Raw genomic sequence first — 17,318 nt, 5'->3', positions numbered from 1 at the left:
GCGCAGCCGGCCGGAAAAACTCCGGACCCGGGGCTGATGACTCTGCAAATTAAAGCCACCCTTCACCTGAAACACAGGCTGGAAGTGCAGCTCTGAAAAAAGCCCACCGAGCAGAGGCCTGCATTTTTTGGGAGCTTGTTGAGGACATGTCTTCACTCGCGGAGCTGGGTTGGCAAATCATTCTGCTACTTAAGATTTTGTAGCCTGAGGAGAGGTTTACAAAAAATTTTTTTTTAACTGCTATTTTATAGATGATTTTGTACAAGACACACAACAAACAAAACCAAAAACCCACCAGCCACGGCGAGATGATTTCCTTCATGTCACAGTGGCATATAATGGAGTCTAATGATTTTAATTAAACTGCTTAATCCAGCATCATTGAGAAATGTAATCAGACCTCATGGGAACTGTCTGATTACTTGATAGAGTGATGGGGGTGGAAGGATTTTTAAAATCTTTTTAAATCACCCGCAGTAATTAAAGCAGGAAATGTGCAGTTGTGGACATGCTAGAACACATAAAGACACCCTGTGCCAGGAGATCTGGGTCCTGCCCGTCTTTTTCTCCCTCTGCCATCACCCCGCACTGTAGACCTCAGCTGTCAATGACCGGTATCGGCACCCCCTCCGGATTGATGGCAGCCATTACTGGTTTTAATGAGGGGGGATTGAGCTCTCTGTAGTGCTGCTGGGCGGCCTGTTGAGGTCACACTACCTGAGGTTATGGATTGCGGGAGGCCAGACAGAATCAAAGCAGACCAGACCGTTCCAGCAGACTTTAATGACTTGTTTTCGGACATGAATGGCCCTCTAATTGATTGATGGAGAAGCAGTTTGGTATCGCAGCAACATCCACACAACAATATGTATGTGCTGAGACTCACAGAAACTCTCAAAGTGAAGTGATTGTCACATGTGATACACGGCAGCACAGCACACGGTGCACACAGTGAAATTTGTCCTCTGCATTTAACCCATCACCCTGAGTGAGCAGTGGGCAGCCATGACAGGCGCCCGGGGAGCAGTGTGTGGGGACAGTGGCACCTCAGTGGCACCTTGGCGGATCGGGATTCGAACCGGCAACCTTCTGATTACGGGGCAGCTTCCTTAACCGCTAGGCCACCACTGCCCAATCACACCAACTTGTGTCATGCCTTTAAGTACAGTGAATCATGCTGCTGACACTTGAATAACGTATATATTGTGTAACTCACGTAAGATTTGTAATAGTTTATGATTAAATGAACATCAAAGCATTTTTTTCATTTACCATAATCCTAAACCCGGCCTTATGCTCAGCAGGTTAATGGTTTTCGGGGGTGGAGTGTGGAGTTATAGTGTAGGGGTGTATATAAGACCTCAGGTTGCTGATGTGGATGGAATGTTGGCAGAGGTTACTCAGCTTTATCACAAAGCACAGCAAGCAGGCCAGTTACATTTTACAGCACCTTCCCAGAAGACTAAAAAAGCAGGCTCAGCTGGGTGAACGTGTCTGAGCGTGAACAACAGGAAGCAGAGCAGGAGAGTCTGCGTCGCTGTGACTGCCAATAAGAATTTTGGCCTCCGTGACCACAATCGTGCTCCTTAAGTCAACACTGAAGGAGTAATATGATGCACGGTGGCCGAAGCTGGCCTCTTGAGAAGATCATACAGTGCAGCTGGGAGAGCTTCAAAGGGATAAATAAGAGGTGCACTTAAAGGGCCTCAAAAATAGAAAGACATAATTCAGTATCGATTTGGTCCCTCTGGCAGGGATGAAGAGAGTGCCCACAGGCTCTGTGTTATTCCTGCGAGGAGAACAGACATTGATCTGCACGAGAAATCTCATCCTGGGCAAAAATGAGCTGCACTTCATCTTATTTTAGTGTAATTAATTCTGCAGACAGATGCATTAGATTCTGTTGATGTATGATGACAGCAGTCTCAACTTGTGACAAAGTTCTTCTGTACTTCCTCATCAGATATGCATTAACCAGGAGTTAAATGCCAAAATATAATACCATTCAGCAGATATCATCTTATCTTACAATATTTATGTTTATGTTTGAGTGCTGATTCAGGATTTGCTGAAAATCATTGGTTATTGATTGACAAGTATGTTGTCATTTTTTTCATAGAGCCCAGTTCTGGTGTACCATTGCCACCAACATCACCATCGGCAGCGATGCCATTACTGCCCGTTTCCTGCCAGAACAAAGGGCCAGAGACTACCTCAGCCCTGCAAGGAGAAGATGGGCCACCACTCCTAACGCCCCCGGCGGCTTCACCACCCACAGAGGCAGATGTGGAGGCCGATGCTGAGGAGGAAACGGAGGAGGAGAAAGCCAGGCGTCTGCTGTACTGCTCCCTCTGCAAGGTGGCTGTCAACTCAACCTCTCAGCTGGAGGCCCACAACAGCGGTGAGTCCCCCCCTCCACTGCCACGGAGCTTTTTCATTAGTCGCCTTATGCAGTCTGACAGCTCATCCTGACCTATGAAACCAGGGTTAGGTGCATGGAGAGCTGTGAAAACTGCAGTAATTTAGCCTGGGAAGAGAGGTCAGATTAGCTATCATTCACAAACTTCTTCTACTCCTGCATTCCACAACCCTCCTCCCCCTACACACTTAAAAAAAAAAGTTAATTTCATTTATTTTCATCAGGCACAAAGCACAAGACGATGCTGGAGGCCCGCAGTGGGATTGGCTCGATCAAGTCCTACCCCAGGGCTGGCCTGAAGAGCAAGTTGGCAGTGCCCACCAAAACTGCCACCGGCCTGCAGAACAAAACATTCCACTGTGAGACCTGTGATGTGCACGTCAACTCGGAGACTCAGTTGAAACAAGTGAGGTTCACCTAACAGATACACTGGCTGTACCGCAAGCCATTAAAAACACACAGTGTTTGTGACCTAATTTAAGGTATATTCTATATCCTTGAGTTCTGTTCCTTATGACCTCTCTCATCTGCTTAATGGCCACATATCTGTACTGACCTGTCCTCCAGCACATCAGCAGCCGACGCCACAAAGACAGAGCAGCCGGAAAACCGGCCAAGCCTAAATATAGCCCCTACACCAAACCCCTGAGAGGACAGACTAAACAACCGGTACGTCTCTTTCGCCTATCTTCCAACGTCCTTTAGCACTTTAACAGTGGCAAGGAAAGTGAAGGAGTTTTGTTTCTGTGCCATATATATTCTAAAACGGTTCTAAACTGTGAGAAAATCAGTACAAATTTAGATCGTATAGCCAGTTGTCAGAGAAATGCCGCTTCAGAGGTTTTTTTTTTTTAACCCTGTGTTCTTCAGGTGAAGGTGCCACTGAGTAAGGAACTGTGCCAGGCCCTTCCAACAAGGATCATTCCCTCTCATCTGGCGGCCATGGCGGCAGCAGCAGCAGCTGCTGTTAACTCCACCTTCCCAATTCGCGCCAGCCACAGTCCCTCCCCCTTTCAGACTCAGTCCCTGTCGGCTGCACTGCTTCGCGCCGCCCCTGGACCTATCAGGACCGCCCACACGTCTGTGCTCTTTGCTCCTTATTGACCTTCGAGTACTCGCCTGCTAGTGGGGTGCAGTTCCTCACATCACTGTATTTGGACCTTGAGATATTTCCAGTTTTTCCCTGCCAGGACCCTACCCTGGAACTTCGTTTGATTTCATGCCGCAATAATTCAAAGATAAACCAGGTAACTATGCAGTGTTGTTTCTGTGCAACACAAGGCACAGACTGAAGCTATAAATGGAATAGGGATACATTGATATTTAAATAAAATCTGTATGTCACTGAGGACATTGAATTTCGTCTTAGCTGATTCATTTGTGAGGAGACTGAGAAGAGAAGAAAAACGCACTTTAATTCCCTCATGCTGTCAATGTCTTCAGTGCTTTAGATGGCTAAAATATGTCAAAATCCCTCTTGTGGAGTAGGCATCTATATATGTGTTTGTGTCTGCAGACAGGTGTGTATGCCTGTATTTGCTTATAGAGGTAGGACGACTGACTGGAAGCTAGATTTTAGAAGACCCCAGGGTCTCTTTTGGGGTGATTAGTTTATAACCCAGGTAGAAAAAGGAGCGATTCCTGCTTGATATAAAAATATGTGTACGTGTGAATGAGTGAGAAACCATTAGAGTGGTAAAGAGATGGAGAGTGAGAGCATTTTCAGAACTTTGCATATAGCTAATGAACATGCCACTGGCCATATTGCAAACAATACATCTGTCTTTAATGTTGATGTGGTTTGAAGTTGAATTATTTCAAATAAAGTCTTAATTTGTTAACTTTGTATTAAGTCACAACTTGTGTTGAGGTGCCACTGAGCAAAGCACTGTCCCCACACACTGCTCCCCGGGCACCTTTCATGGCTGCCCACTGCTCATGGTTAAAAGCAGAGGACACATTTCATTGTGTGCAACGTGTGTTTCACATTGTGTGTATCACAATGACAAAAAAAAGAACACACACTGACCTGTTTTGAAATAAATGTGTGGCACTGACTAGGTCTGATATTCAACCACTTAAAACATTTGCAGGGATAAAATGCAGGCTTTGCCCATACAAGATAAATGGATGTTTAGCAGTTATACTGTTCATTACTTCTGTACTGAAAATGTATTGAGTTTTAGAAAATAATTTTCACTCAATTAACCTCTATTGAACTAAACCAACACAAAACCTGAAAACTGATGGTTTGATCTCAGATGCATTACAAACACAATGCTGGTTCAGATTGACCCAGCTTGACCCTTATTCCTCTTTTGTGAGCGTGCTTTGCACAAGACATTTAAAGCTTACACGACACATTTAAAGCTTTGTTTGAAAGTAAATAGGGTCCGCAAATCCCAAGGTAATTACAAAACCTAATTATTTTCCTCACATGCACCGCACAATAAACAGGCAGACCTGGACAGAAAACATGGTGAACCCATTACAGATTCGACTGAAAAAGTGCTTCAAGGGGTTACATTAAAAAAACAACTTTCCAGTGTCCTCTACTTGAGATTTCAGGGCTCCCTTTATGCAATGCTGTTGCTGATCATTTTACATCTTGACATTATTTGAGTCACATTTTTCAAGGCACCATTAGTCACCAGGTGCAACATGAACCTATTAATTCAACCAGGAGTCCTTTTCTTGACCCCTACTCTCTTGCATCAGGCCTAAACCTTAATGTGACATTCATTGTGCACTGAGAATGTATTCCCAGGATCACTTATCCTCCAGTATCAATAAACCCAGCAGTCTGATGGGCAAACTGGAAAACCTACACTGTACAGGATCACTGGTACCACCTTGCTTCCATTACTCTCTATGAAAAGGTAATTGTGAACATCTGTAGGTGGGACGTAGGCTTCATTCTCAACCGTTGCCGAGATCCATCAGCAGTCTCTCTCCAGGTCAACCAGTCCTATATCAATGAGGGGACATACAGTTGGGTCTACAGTTGGGTCTGATAGGAAAAATAAGTTTAAAGAACATGACAATTCTAAAATAGAATATGGATAATTATGCAGTCAGTATTCTGCACATTTAAACAAACTTAACCAAGGTAACTTGAGAATCTGGCATATTTTCAAGGGTCATGCTGGATAACATGGATTATCAGCAGTTCAAGAGTTATTACTGATAAAAAGGAATACACTAAATACCCAGAAATTCAAACAAGATTCATCTCATCATATAACTTGGAAGATATGAGTTATTTTAAGAGATTCATGTTATCAGATTTTCATTCTTCATCACCCGTACGCCTATAATTTAGATCCACATTTGCTAAAGAAATTGAAATGTGGTGTTTTATTTGCTGAAGTGCTGAAGGTTTTTAGCATAATACTTTTGCATTTCCACAGAAACTCTGTACAATGCATCTCCAGCACCTGAGACCCCATCTTTTTTCCCTTGCTGCCTGAAGGAAATAATGGAACAAGAGCTCTGGAAGGCCCTGGAGAACAGACGGGCAGACTCCGGTGGTTTGGTTGTACGTGCTCGGCTCTGATTCCTGATCATGACAAATGTAGTAATTAGCATTCCAGTCCTGGATGATTTGGATATCTTTATTCCGCAGGGTTCAGCTCTCTGTTCCAACCTGCTCTTCTGGCAGCTACACCTTGAACAGTAACTCTGTATAAACAATCCCACAATTTACAGTTTGTGTCCATCTTCTTTGCAAGTTTTACTTCTTGGGTTATAATTGCAATGAAACTACTCTCCTTCTTAGTCCTACTCAGGGTTGCAGCTTCTGGAGTCCATCCTGGGAGACTGGGTGCAGTGTGAGGACAAGCCATACACGCACACACACACACACACACACACACAAGCACACCTACAGACTAATCACAGTTGCCATTTAACCTAGTGTAAATTCCTGTGGACAGCAGGAGGAAACCGGAGAACCCAGAGGAAACCCATGCCAACATGGGGAGAGCATGCAAACTCCTCACATGCAAGGTTGAGCCAGGATTCGAACCTTGGAGGTGTGAGGCAACCTTGCCAAGTGCCACACCATACTGAAACTTATTCAACAAGCAAACGGTAACAAAAAGCTCTCTGGTCCTATTCCTGCCTTTGCTGCTCCTCTGCCAGTCCTCATGTCATTACAACAAATGTTCCTCTGCTGCTGTAGCCACCCTTGGTGTCACTGTTTGGGGGGAATTATGGAAAGCACAGATGCTGTTTTGCGGCAGAGAGAGGAGGTCAGACCTGATGAATAACCTCACTGGCCGCCCGCCGCAGACCGCACACCTCAACTTTGACTGCACGCCGCGGTGTGAATGTGTTTGAAAGGGCTCATAAATTCCAGCCGCTGCAGCCTGGGAAGTGAATGGCGTGTGAATATTCTCCAAAGGGAAATAAATAGTGCTTTAACTAGAGCATAATCATATCTGGAGCATGAATGATGAAAGACGAACGACTCAGATGGAAAAGTAGCCGTGCTGCACATTGTTGTTCCAGGAAGGCTCTAAAAGGACCTTTGGTTTGATGCAGATCATTACAGTTTTTTGAGTTTTTAGTAAGGGCCCTCACATATGACACAAGGTGAAGTGCAGCCATGGCCATGGAGTACGAGAGGACATTCCGTAAATCGATTTCCGAATGTTAGTGTTCTTTTTAAATTTAAGTCAATTTTACACTTAAATAAAAAGTTTCAGTGAGAATCTGACTCTTGCTTCTCTTTATGCATTGGTGGTTCAGCAGTAGAATTCTCGCCTGCCATGTGGGTTGCCGGTTGCCAGTTGGAATCCCGATCCGCCAAGGTGCCACTGAGCAAAGCACCGTCCCCACACACTGCTCCCCGGGCGCCTGTCATGGCTGCCCACTGCTCACTCAGGGTGATGAGTTAAATGCAGAGGACACATTTCACTATGCTTTGCTGCTGTGTATCACAAGTGACAATCACTTCACTTTTCACGTTACTTTACTATTGTTGATTTGTAAGTATGAACATAAATATGCTGCTCCTCAGTGAAAAATGTAAAAAAACTTTGTGCTTACATTTGCAGTATTTAGCCAATGGCCTTTTCCAGAGTGACTTACAGGGAGTGTTACAGGGACAGTCCCTTTACTTTACTTTACTTTATTTTTTAATTTAACTCATCAGTGTGAGGACATTGTCTTTCTCAAGGGGACCTCAGTGGCGTCTTGGTGGTTCGGTATATAAACCCTTGTCAAAAGTCAGCTTGACAAAAGTCAGAAAAAAAAGAATTTTTTGACAAAGATTAAGTTGTAGGAGTTCCCTTTATGTACTTTGTGTGCATCGAATCAGAAAATAAAACCCCGACAAGACCAATCCACTCCCTGAGGACCCATAAGTGATAAGACTGTTCCTCTGTGGTGCCGGTCATGTTCTATGTGACTATGGTCCTGTTGCTCCATTCACAGGACATGCAGAGATGGATGAAATATGAGAAAAGTTACTATCATGTTAACTGATCCAAGGATTGATTGGCTGATGAGAATCTAAATTTTAAAAATCATGTGAAATGACTTTCAGGCACCAACTGAACGTCCCTGGGAGTTACTGGACCTACGTAATAGAGTGTTTCCAAATGAGGAGTTACCTTTTAGAAGAATGGTGTCCAGAAGGGTCAAGGTGACTGTGGCATCTGTGACAAGGACCACTGTGTGCTGTTTACCTCGTGAAGAGATGGCAGCAGATTGCTGAACGAGAAGAAGGCCACCTGGTGGCCCTAATTAAAGCTTGTGTTTCGGTCTTGTTTTATCCATCTATTACTCTAAACCCCGAGTATGCCTTTGACCTCTCACTAGAGAACATGGCCTGTGCTTTATAGCTATCTCTGAGCTTGGTGCCAGCTTTAAAATGGTGCCTTTAATGTTGTGGCTGAGTGATGTTTGTGCATGTACACTATGTAAGTTTGTTTCATTTTGCGATGCCTTAGATTGTTTTGGCTCAATAACCATATCTCAGAGTTGGTGACTGCTTCATTTGCTTCTCTCTGTCTTTCTCTCTCCATCTCATGGTCTCTGAGAGATGAAGCGGGTGGAATGCGACAGTAATGTATTCAGGGGCAGAGTTATTATCTTAATGGGACTGTCAGTGAAGTGTCATCTCAGGGTCTCAGGTGATAGGCAGGACAGGTGATGCATGCCAGAGGCTCAGCAGATTGCTGCAGAAACAGCCAGGCAAAGTGTCACCTTCAGGTTCTGAAACAACAGAATACTTTATTTGAAAAAAAAAAGTATTTTTTTTTTGTATATTTCTGTGCAAATATTTGTATATGTATACCTTATTTTGAATTATTTGAACTGTTTCCATTTACAATAATAATATTAAAATAAGGAAAATTAAGTACAAAATATCCAGAATACACCTTGCTCTACATATAATCTACATATAACAGCTTTACCCCGTTGTGTCTCCTTTGAGCAGAAAGAAAGGGGTGAACTGCAGTAAAGTGGGTGCTGCCGCCATCTGCTGGACAAATACGGCATGTCCAAAATCAATTTGAAAGACAGGATTTGTTGAAAACGACATAGTTATCGATTAAAAAAAGTAACGAAAGAAGATATAAATTACCACAAAAAGCTTGGGAAGAAACTCTATTAATAGTTCAATAGTGGCAAACATCCCACAACTCTTGTTTTAATGAAGATTTAATTCGTAGGCAGGCTTTAAAGTGGACTCTGTCCCAGTTCATTGTTGCTAAGGCAACTATTCCTAAGTCAGGGTCAGCAAACTGCAGAAATCCATATTATTTTTATGGATGAATAGACAGCACAAAATGTAGGTTAATCTTAATTAATCCATTAAACAGATGAGTCTGGTCGATTTTTACCGTTTTTGTCAGAATGTCAGACACAAATCTTTTTTTTTTTTTAAATCAGTCTGAATAACTGAAGGGTTCTTCACCTCTGATTAAGTGTTTCCATTCCAGCATTCCCTGTTTGGCTCCCTGAGAAATATGACCAAAATCCAGTACATACAAGACAAATGAGCTTAGTGGAAATGAATCGAGTTACAAACCCTGGACAGATGTAGCATTGTGCAGCTGTGGCCCTGACACCAGAAGGCATGGATGTGGTCCTTAAAATCTTAGGGAATGTGCTGGAATTACAAATGGATTCCATTTCACCCACTCTCCAGTAAAAGCTCTCTTCCTCCCAGGACACTGAGCAATTTGACCTCTTGTTCCTGACCAACGCCCTCTTCCAGAGAGACCCACGGCAGGCCATGGAACAGCTGGAGGGACAAACAATCCAGCAGGGACAAACAATCCAGCCTGAACCTCAACACAAATGTTGTCCAGGATGACAACTGAAACCTGAAGCCATGATGCCAATGTGACAGACACCAGGCCCAGGAATATGTGGATTAAGTGCCACCCAGAGCTGACTCTGTTAAGATATCATTCACATACAGATGCATGACAGTAACAACAAAACGGAGATGTGGATGATGCTGGCTCACAGGCAGACTTTTTGATTAGTTTCAGCACCCATGGGCCCTTAATTATTGCCCTCATCAACGAGACTGTGTTACATAGTACCTAGTACCTCTCAATTTTGACTTCAAAATCGTATTTCTTAAGGACACATTGATTATACTGGGGCAATAATATCAACAAATAATGCCATGGACGTAGGCCTCACGTCCTGCAGGCACCATGATTGTAATGGCCATGAAAATCTCATCGTACACAGTAAGGAGCTGCCCCATTATTGACTGGTGTCAGATATTTAATGTAGCATTATGTGCAGTGATTGGAAGTGTCCAGTGGTCCTCATGAACCAAATCTGTTATGAAACTGATTACTGAAAATGATGGCTGCATCATGATTTAATCTTCTTTTCCCTGATAATGAGAATCTGAATAACCGAACCAATAACTGTTGGTCAATAGTGTCATGTGCAGCGGGTTGAATAATAGCATTTTTTTTTTTGGCACGAACAAAAACAAAGTTTTAATATTCACAACAATAATGAAATAATACCGTAATCCTCATTCTGACAAATTCTGATTTATACAAGTGAGTAACACTCCAGCTTCTGTTGCACTGGCATAGCAAAACCTTGCAGCTGAATAAAGACCACAGGGCATGAAGCGCATCCTAAAAGTGGGAAGCCGCATCAGCAGCAAGAGCACAGACTGGGGCTATGAACGTGCATGTGTAATCCATGTAACAGGCCACGGGCCCCGACTCTCATGTGTGTAGATAAGAAACGTCTTGCAATGAATCCCATTTCTGAATTCAACATGTACGACATGAGTGCATACAATTCACCCCCCTTTATTGAAAATATTAACTAGTACCTGGACAATCGATACAGATCAGTCCTTCACCATTAATGTTATTACATCACTGAATGCATTTGGCGCTCTCAAATCATTAAGTTCATATAGCTACCATTGGTGCTTTAGCAGTAGGTCAGCACGTCCACTGTAACCCCATTTCAGTTCGATCCAATGGGCAGTCACTAGTTCATGTCTAAAATACTCAAATTTGTGCAATTCAGTAGAATTCTTTGAAATAAAAACAGACCATTAAGATTAAAGTACAAGACAGACCATTAAATGTCAAAATGATTTGTTAATAACACTACATACATTAAAAAGACCACAATTTAACATTGTTTAACCAGTATTTGGAAAACAAGAAATCCAAAAAACCCACACTAAAGCCATTTTGGGAAACTGTACAAATGGGGAGAGTTTCTAGGCTTTTGCTAACAAGCTTTGGCTATATTTAAGCAGTACAAATATTTTACATCAATGCAATTCCCCTAAAAAAACACCATCATATTTTCAAAATATGAATGACCTGTGCTGTGCTCAGAGGCTGCATCAACGTATTTGGAATGCAAGTAACAAGGTTGAATATACAAACCAAATAAAATTTTATTATGGTACATCTACGAAAAGTAAGAATGAGGTATAATTGGACTGCTTAAATATACCCTCAGTCTGCACTGCTTGAACTTAGAAAAACGCGGCACTGGATCACTGTATCTTACAGTATTTTCTATTTTCACATCAGCTGTGGTGGAACATCATCTGGCCTGTAAATGTGGAGAGCCATGCTGGGTTTTCACACCCGTGGCAACCTAGGCATTCTTAATCTTTAAAAATGTTACAGATGTACTGTCTGCACGATGCAACAAGAAATGAATGTGGGTGATAAGATGGGAATACAGTTAAAGAGTAATACATAGAGCAGAACCACCTATCTATCAAACGGTATTGGTCAAAACAGAGATGTATGCTGCTCTCGGTCGCACTGAAGTATCCAGGCACCGTCTCAAATAATCTCTTACCAAAGAAGACTTTACAACTTAATCGCTGCTCAAGTTTTGAGCCCAGGAGCAATATTCTTGGTGATATTATCCAATTGTGCTGCGGATGCTGAATTCTGAGCAGTTGCTGCAAGGAGGAATGCTTTTTTGTAAGGAGAGCCCTTGCCTCAATATGCTGCATCAATACTGTAAACTACCGAACAAACAGGCAAGGCCCGAGGAAAGGGGGCAATAACTGGGTCTGGTGTGTCTCACACCTTTCATCAAATGCAAAGTGGCCGAGTCAAATACGTCTTTTCCATCCAATTCACACCGACTTTACAGACTGGAGTCAGACTACTGCCTCAGCAAGCCAGTCATTCGTCTCCCACACACACACACACACACACACACACACACACACACACATACACACTGCCAGACAAGTAGGCAGACAGGCACACAAACACATACACACTGTATATTCTGACTCTCCTATCAGTTAGTTTTCCAGATGAATAAAGTTAAAAACGTGTGTTTAGGCTTTGTAGTGATACATGCATTCATTATTCTGTTCTACATATATTTTTTTTTAAAAACAAAAGTTAAAAAAAAAAAAAAAAAAAAAAAAAAGAGAAAAGAAACATATTAGAAACATATCTATACAGTGTCTTTAGCTATGTCCAGGGAGCGAAGTTGGGAAGAGAAGCCCCATGTCCAGATGTTACGGAGAGTTAGGAGATGACGAGGTGTGGTTGGTTATTAGGTACTGCAGCATGGGCCCTTGGCAGGTTGGGCTGTCTCTGTTAGGTCCACTCCCCGGCTACGCCCACTGTTAGCGCCGGTAGGCTGCGGCTCATTCTTGGGTAACTTTTTAGCTACAAGGAAGAACAAAAATCAAATCAACATAATGAACATATAACTCACATGTCCCAACATCTACTCAGCTGTACAAACCATGTTTCAAAACCTATATTACTTTTATTTATAACCCTTTATTTATAAATGAGAATGATTTGCTTTCAGGGAAAGTCCAAAGCTGTTAATTAAAAGATGTTTTAAAAGATGTCAAGTGTAGCATTTTTATTTTCAAAACCTAATTATAATATGTAAATTGGGCATTTCTGAGGGACTATATTGGATGTAGCATGTTTGGAATGTTTCATCTTGAATCATAGCATTGAACATCTATCTGCATGTTTGGAGTGAAAGTGAAGTGATTGTAAAACACTGCAGCACTTTACCTTATACCAAGAATAGGATTGTTAAAACTTCTCTCAGACTTTGGGTCAGTTTAAATGTTACTTACAAACGTCTTCAGCCTATGCCCTGCTGGCTGCATATCACCAGTTCCCTCCATCTTTGGTTGATGATCTGTTCTCTATGTGGTCAAAAGCTGGCATTCACTGTTTTAAAGACCTATACATAGACAATGTATTTGCCTCTTTCTCACAACTGCTTCATAAATATTCCCTTCCTCAGCATCATTTCAGTATACTTGCAGGTGCGTAGCTTTGCTCATCATACTTTTCCCAGGTTTGTAATGACAGCAAGTAACCAAGCTGTATCGCAGTCAAAATAAATGTAGGGAAAACAGAAGAGTGCAGAAAATGGGACACTGTGCTACAGTTGCACAATGATGTACAGAGTGATGTATTAAATCATACAGAGTGAGAAAGTAAGTATGGCTTCATTCCATTTTAAATTGTGTAAGTTGTCATTTCTTATTTTTATCTCATTATTTCTGTAAATTCTGAAAACATAATTAAAAGGTACATTTGCAAAAACTCTCAATGTGCTTCACCTTAAAGTCTAAAATAAGGTTTTCAAACATATCTAGTCAAAACAGAACCAGATGATTATTAACGGGCAGTAAAAACCATTGATGGCAATCCTTTCATTGCTCATCCTACCCTGCTACAACCTGGACGACTAGAGGGATTTTGAGGTTTGTGTGCTGAGAGCTGTTCTCCCCAAAAACTGTTTATTAGGGGAGGATCTGTGATTCGCATTTCTATGCCGATAGGGGTTTCGTTGCTGAGCTTTCAGCTTATAGTGTTGAGTACAGAATAGTCACCTGTGAAATAATTGCAATTGATCTGTACAGAACTGAGGAGGATGAAAATACAGCAACCCGTTTCACAAATACTGCCAGCCTAGTAAGCAAAAAAAGCTCAGAAGTTACTGAGACTTTTATAAAGAAAATGTCAGACAAAAAAAAAAAAAACATAAACCACCTACCAATAGCCATGAATATTTCATTCACGTTCATTGCTGTCTTTGCTGAGGTTTCCATGAAGAGCAGGCTGTTGTCATCTGCATATGACCCTGCATCCTGCCTCAGTTGGTCAGATAAATATGTTAACTTCATCACACCTCTATGTACAGTGCAAAAGCAGTAGATTTGGTTATCAAGAATTGGTATTCTTGTATACATGTATTCTGACTGAGCATCTGCTCCAAACTCCAGAGATTTTAACATTTTTAATAAATATGTCAATGGCTTTGTTGATCGACTTGATCAACTATCACAAGTCACTGATTATTAATGACATATGCCAAAAATAAAGGTCATTTGTGTGAAATAATTGTTCTCATGTAATTTCCAAAAAAACAGTAAACAGAGGTTCAGATTCAGTAAAAAACAGATTTGATGGTCAAAAATAAAAAGCATATTACATATTTCTTTACCATAATCCCCCCCTGTATGTATAATGAGCATAAAATAACATTGAAGTCTAATTCCAAATTATACATAAAAGTCATTAGAGTAAATTTTGAACTAACACTGTTAATGTGTAGTAAAACGGCAACATCTGTACTAGGAGAGCACATCAACAACACAGGCCATAATCATTCAGATTCAGCAATGGCAAACAATAACTGACCTGGAAGTCCAGCGCTCTCTTGTTTGCAAGGTCGGCTTTGTTGCCCGCCAGAGCTATTACAATGTTAGGACTAGCTTGTCTCTGGAGCTCTTTCACCCAATTCTTTGCTCGTGCAAATGATTCCTGGCAAGGAGAAATGGATTATTTATATTCACTGAACTAATCAAGATACCAAACAACAGAGAAGGAAAAAACAAGAGCCTATTAATTGGTCAAGAGTCACATATCTGTGGTGAGCTGCCCTTGTGGCTTTTCCCATGAGAGCGGACCACAAGTTGCAATTTATCAGGTCTGGCTGAGTGTGGAGATGGTGACTCACCTCGTTTGTGATGTCATACACCACAATGGCTGCCTGTGCACCCCTGTAGTACATAGGTGCCAAACTGTGGTAACGTTCTTGACCAGCTGTGTCCCAGATTTCAAACTTGACTGTTGTGTCGTCCAAACAGACTGTCTGAGTCAGGAATGCAGCTACACGGAATGGGAGGAGGAGGAGGAACAGGAAATGTTAACTAACATCATGGTTTTAGTATCTCAATTAATTCAATTTCATATTTGAAAATGAAGGCTTACCTCCTATTGTGCTCTCCTGGAACTCATGGAACTGGCCTTTAACAAAGCGGAGCACAAGACTGGACTTTCCTACCGCAGACTCTCCTAAAAGCACGAGCTTGAACTGGCAAATCTTGTTGCTGGCATTTGGCCCATTGGGTCTTGAAGCTCCACCCCTACTTGCCATGACCTAGACCCGTCTGCTCTACCAAAAGGTGTTCTTTGAACTGCTGGGCAGAAGATAGGGTGCGTTAGAAACCTGTGACGGACAACATGACTACTATTGCAAAAGAAAGGACACCCACTGATTCAATAACAGTAGAAGTTCTAATAACTGACGACAATAGCAGCCTGTAACAAGGCTAACATAATGCTTTAAACATGAACAATATGTGACATCTTGGTTTGTTTACATGACTTCCGTGTAAGTAAAGACTGTTTCACTAGCCTATATTTATTTTAAGCACAGCAGACTTAGCCACTTGACTCATATTCAAGAAAATGAGTCACAAACCCCATATGGCCCAAGCAAAAACGAATATGACAAACAAAAACTTCATGACATAAGAAGCTGTAGTAATGCCGACACATTACTGTGGCCACTCTCCGTAAAACACAGCCATGTTTGATGAGCTGTCAATCATCACCCCTTATTTATTTTAAAAGATCAACAGAACCTTGGAGAGGTGGATCTATTATAATACAGCAAACGATGCTTCGAAAGGGTTTGTGTACTTAGCCATAAATGCAAAGCACATTCCTCTTCAGACACTGTTTGTCGTTCAATAAGGTGATCTAACCGAAGATCTCCTTACGTCATTGTTGTGACCACAAATAGTAACCAAACACTATAGGTTAGTGTAACTTTAGTTGCTAGTCCTCCAGTGATGAACAAGTGCATGCTAGACCTCATGTAAACACAGATACAGGAAATGGCTGGCATTCCACATTAGAGACTTCCACGTTCAGACATCAGCCATCAGTAATGTTCTGCATCTTAACTTCGCTGCCAAAGTGCACTCAAGGAAACTAGCAATCCGCCTGGCTGTTTGCCCCAGGCTCCAGGTCCCCCTCATGATTAAATAGTTAGCTAAACAAACGGCTAACCGCCAGTAACATGCTGCCCGGATTCCACTTCTGGAGTAAAAACTCCTCGCAGAAAAAAAAACATACGTGTTAGTGTCTACGACAAAACCAAGCACTTGCCCCACAACAAAAAACGCGGGTTCGTTTCTATAAAAGGGCCAGCGACGACACGGGTCGGGCATCAAGCAACAAGCTGTGTCATGTAGCTAACGAGACATTAGCATGCTAACTGTCAGCGCATAGCATACAAGCTAGCTGCCCGGCTAATAACACTGGCCATTTCCTCTTTCGTGTTAGACCATCACTCGGGGGTTCGTTGTTATTTCCAGCCGCGTTACAAGGACAGTTCTAGCGCTTGCCTTCTCGGCATGATTATGCCACCGCCTTCTTTGCTGCGAGGTTTCTGTCGTCGTCGCGGGCTCCGCCAACACGGAGTGTCTAGCTAACGAGCTAATAAGGCTGCACTCGGATGCGCAATCAGACAAAAGTGAAACAAAATCCACGCTTCATGAAGCATACCGACGTTAAGTGCGACGAGTGCGACATGACCGAGATCAACCAAAATGAGATTAAAATACGACGTGGTTGTTGTGGCTTCCAGGCCCACGGATATGTTTATAAACCTGATAGCTTAGCTAACTACCTCGCCAGTCGATAACAACCGACGCTATGTTATTAATAGCCTGCTAATGCTAACTTACTAAATATTGAAATCACATTATTTGGCCGTGTAGCTGCTAGTTCCCGATTCAGCAGAATTCTAAAGCCACCCAACCTTGCGTCCAGACGTAAAATGCTGAGCGGCGCCCAATAATGACCCGTGGAAGGGACAAGTTGGCGTTTTTGTTCGCTTCCAGTAGCGAAGTGATGTCCCTGGCTGCTGATGTCTTTCTTTTTTTTCCCTCGCAACTTCCCTCTTTGCATTAAAAGCGATGGATGACAGATCGTATGACTAGAATCGGCATCTTCTACGTCTCACGTGCAACAGCCAATCAGAAGCCGCCGTCTTAGCGCGTGCGTTGCACAGGGCGCTGCTGTGGACGATGACTTTTTTTTTTTAAATGTGCATTTAATTCCCTTATTAG

At 42.3% G+C, this 17,318-nt stretch overlaps 2 protein-coding genes across 5 annotated transcripts in view; one reads left to right on the top strand and one right to left on the bottom strand.

Annotated features, from left to right (window-relative positions):
* Nucleotides 1-4,260, top strand: part of znf385d (zinc finger protein 385D) — a 30,621-nt gene extending 26,361 nt beyond the window's left edge. For both annotated transcript variants that reach the window (XM_028981723.1, XM_028981724.1), the window contains exons 5-8: nt 2,120-2,401; nt 2,644-2,825; nt 2,987-3,088; nt 3,290-4,260. In XM_028981723.1, coding sequence (XP_028837556.1) covers nt 2,120-2,401; nt 2,644-2,825; nt 2,987-3,088; nt 3,290-3,523 — 800 coding nt within the window. In that variant the 3' untranslated portion in view covers nt 3,524-4,260. The remainder of the gene's footprint in view (nt 1-2,119; nt 2,402-2,643; nt 2,826-2,986; nt 3,089-3,289) is intronic.
* Nucleotides 4,261-10,705: 6,445 nt separating this feature from the next.
* Nucleotides 10,706-17,203, bottom strand: rab5ab (RAB5A, member RAS oncogene family, b). 3 transcript variants are annotated; one of them, XM_028979505.1, is made up of 6 exons: nt 17,009-17,203; nt 15,169-15,377; nt 14,915-15,066; nt 14,596-14,718; nt 13,949-14,042; nt 10,706-12,585 (listed from the first exon to the last, which is right to left on the bottom strand). In XM_028979505.1, the coding sequence occupies exons 2-6, from the start codon at nt 15,332-15,334 to the stop codon at nt 12,470-12,472; spliced, it is 651 nt and encodes a 216-aa protein (XP_028835338.1). In that variant the 5' UTR covers nt 15,335-15,377; nt 17,009-17,203; the 3' UTR covers nt 10,706-12,469. The 3 variants fall into 3 exon arrangements, with proteins under 3 accessions (XP_028835338.1, XP_028835337.1, XP_028835340.1); XM_028979504.1 differs by having other exon boundaries at nt 15,169-15,374; nt 17,009-17,202; XM_028979507.1 differs by lacking the exon at nt 17,009-17,203 and adding an exon at nt 16,935-16,952 and having other exon boundaries at nt 15,169-15,374.
* Nucleotides 17,204-17,318: the final 115 nt, after the last annotated feature.

Source organism: Denticeps clupeoides, chromosome 5 (assembly GCF_900700375.1).
Source record: "Denticeps clupeoides chromosome 5, fDenClu1.1, whole genome shotgun sequence".
Lineage (NCBI taxonomy): Eukaryota > Metazoa > Chordata > Actinopteri > Clupeiformes > Denticipitidae > Denticeps > Denticeps clupeoides.
This window is presented reverse-complemented; position numbering and strand designations above follow the sequence as displayed.

Coding starts and splice junctions, on each gene's coding strand:
- rab5ab (XM_028979505.1), bottom strand. CDS start 15,334: ATGGCAAGTAGGGGTGGAGCTTCAAGACCCAATGGGCCAAATGCCAGC. Junction 14,719..14,914: donor TGTATGACATCACAAACGAG/GTGAGTCACCAT, acceptor TCTCCTTGCCAG/GAATCATTTGCACGAGCAAA. Junction 12,586..13,948: donor TGAAATATTCATGGCTATTG/GTAGGTGGTTTA, acceptor TCTTCCTTGTAG/CTAAAAAGTTACCCAAGAAT.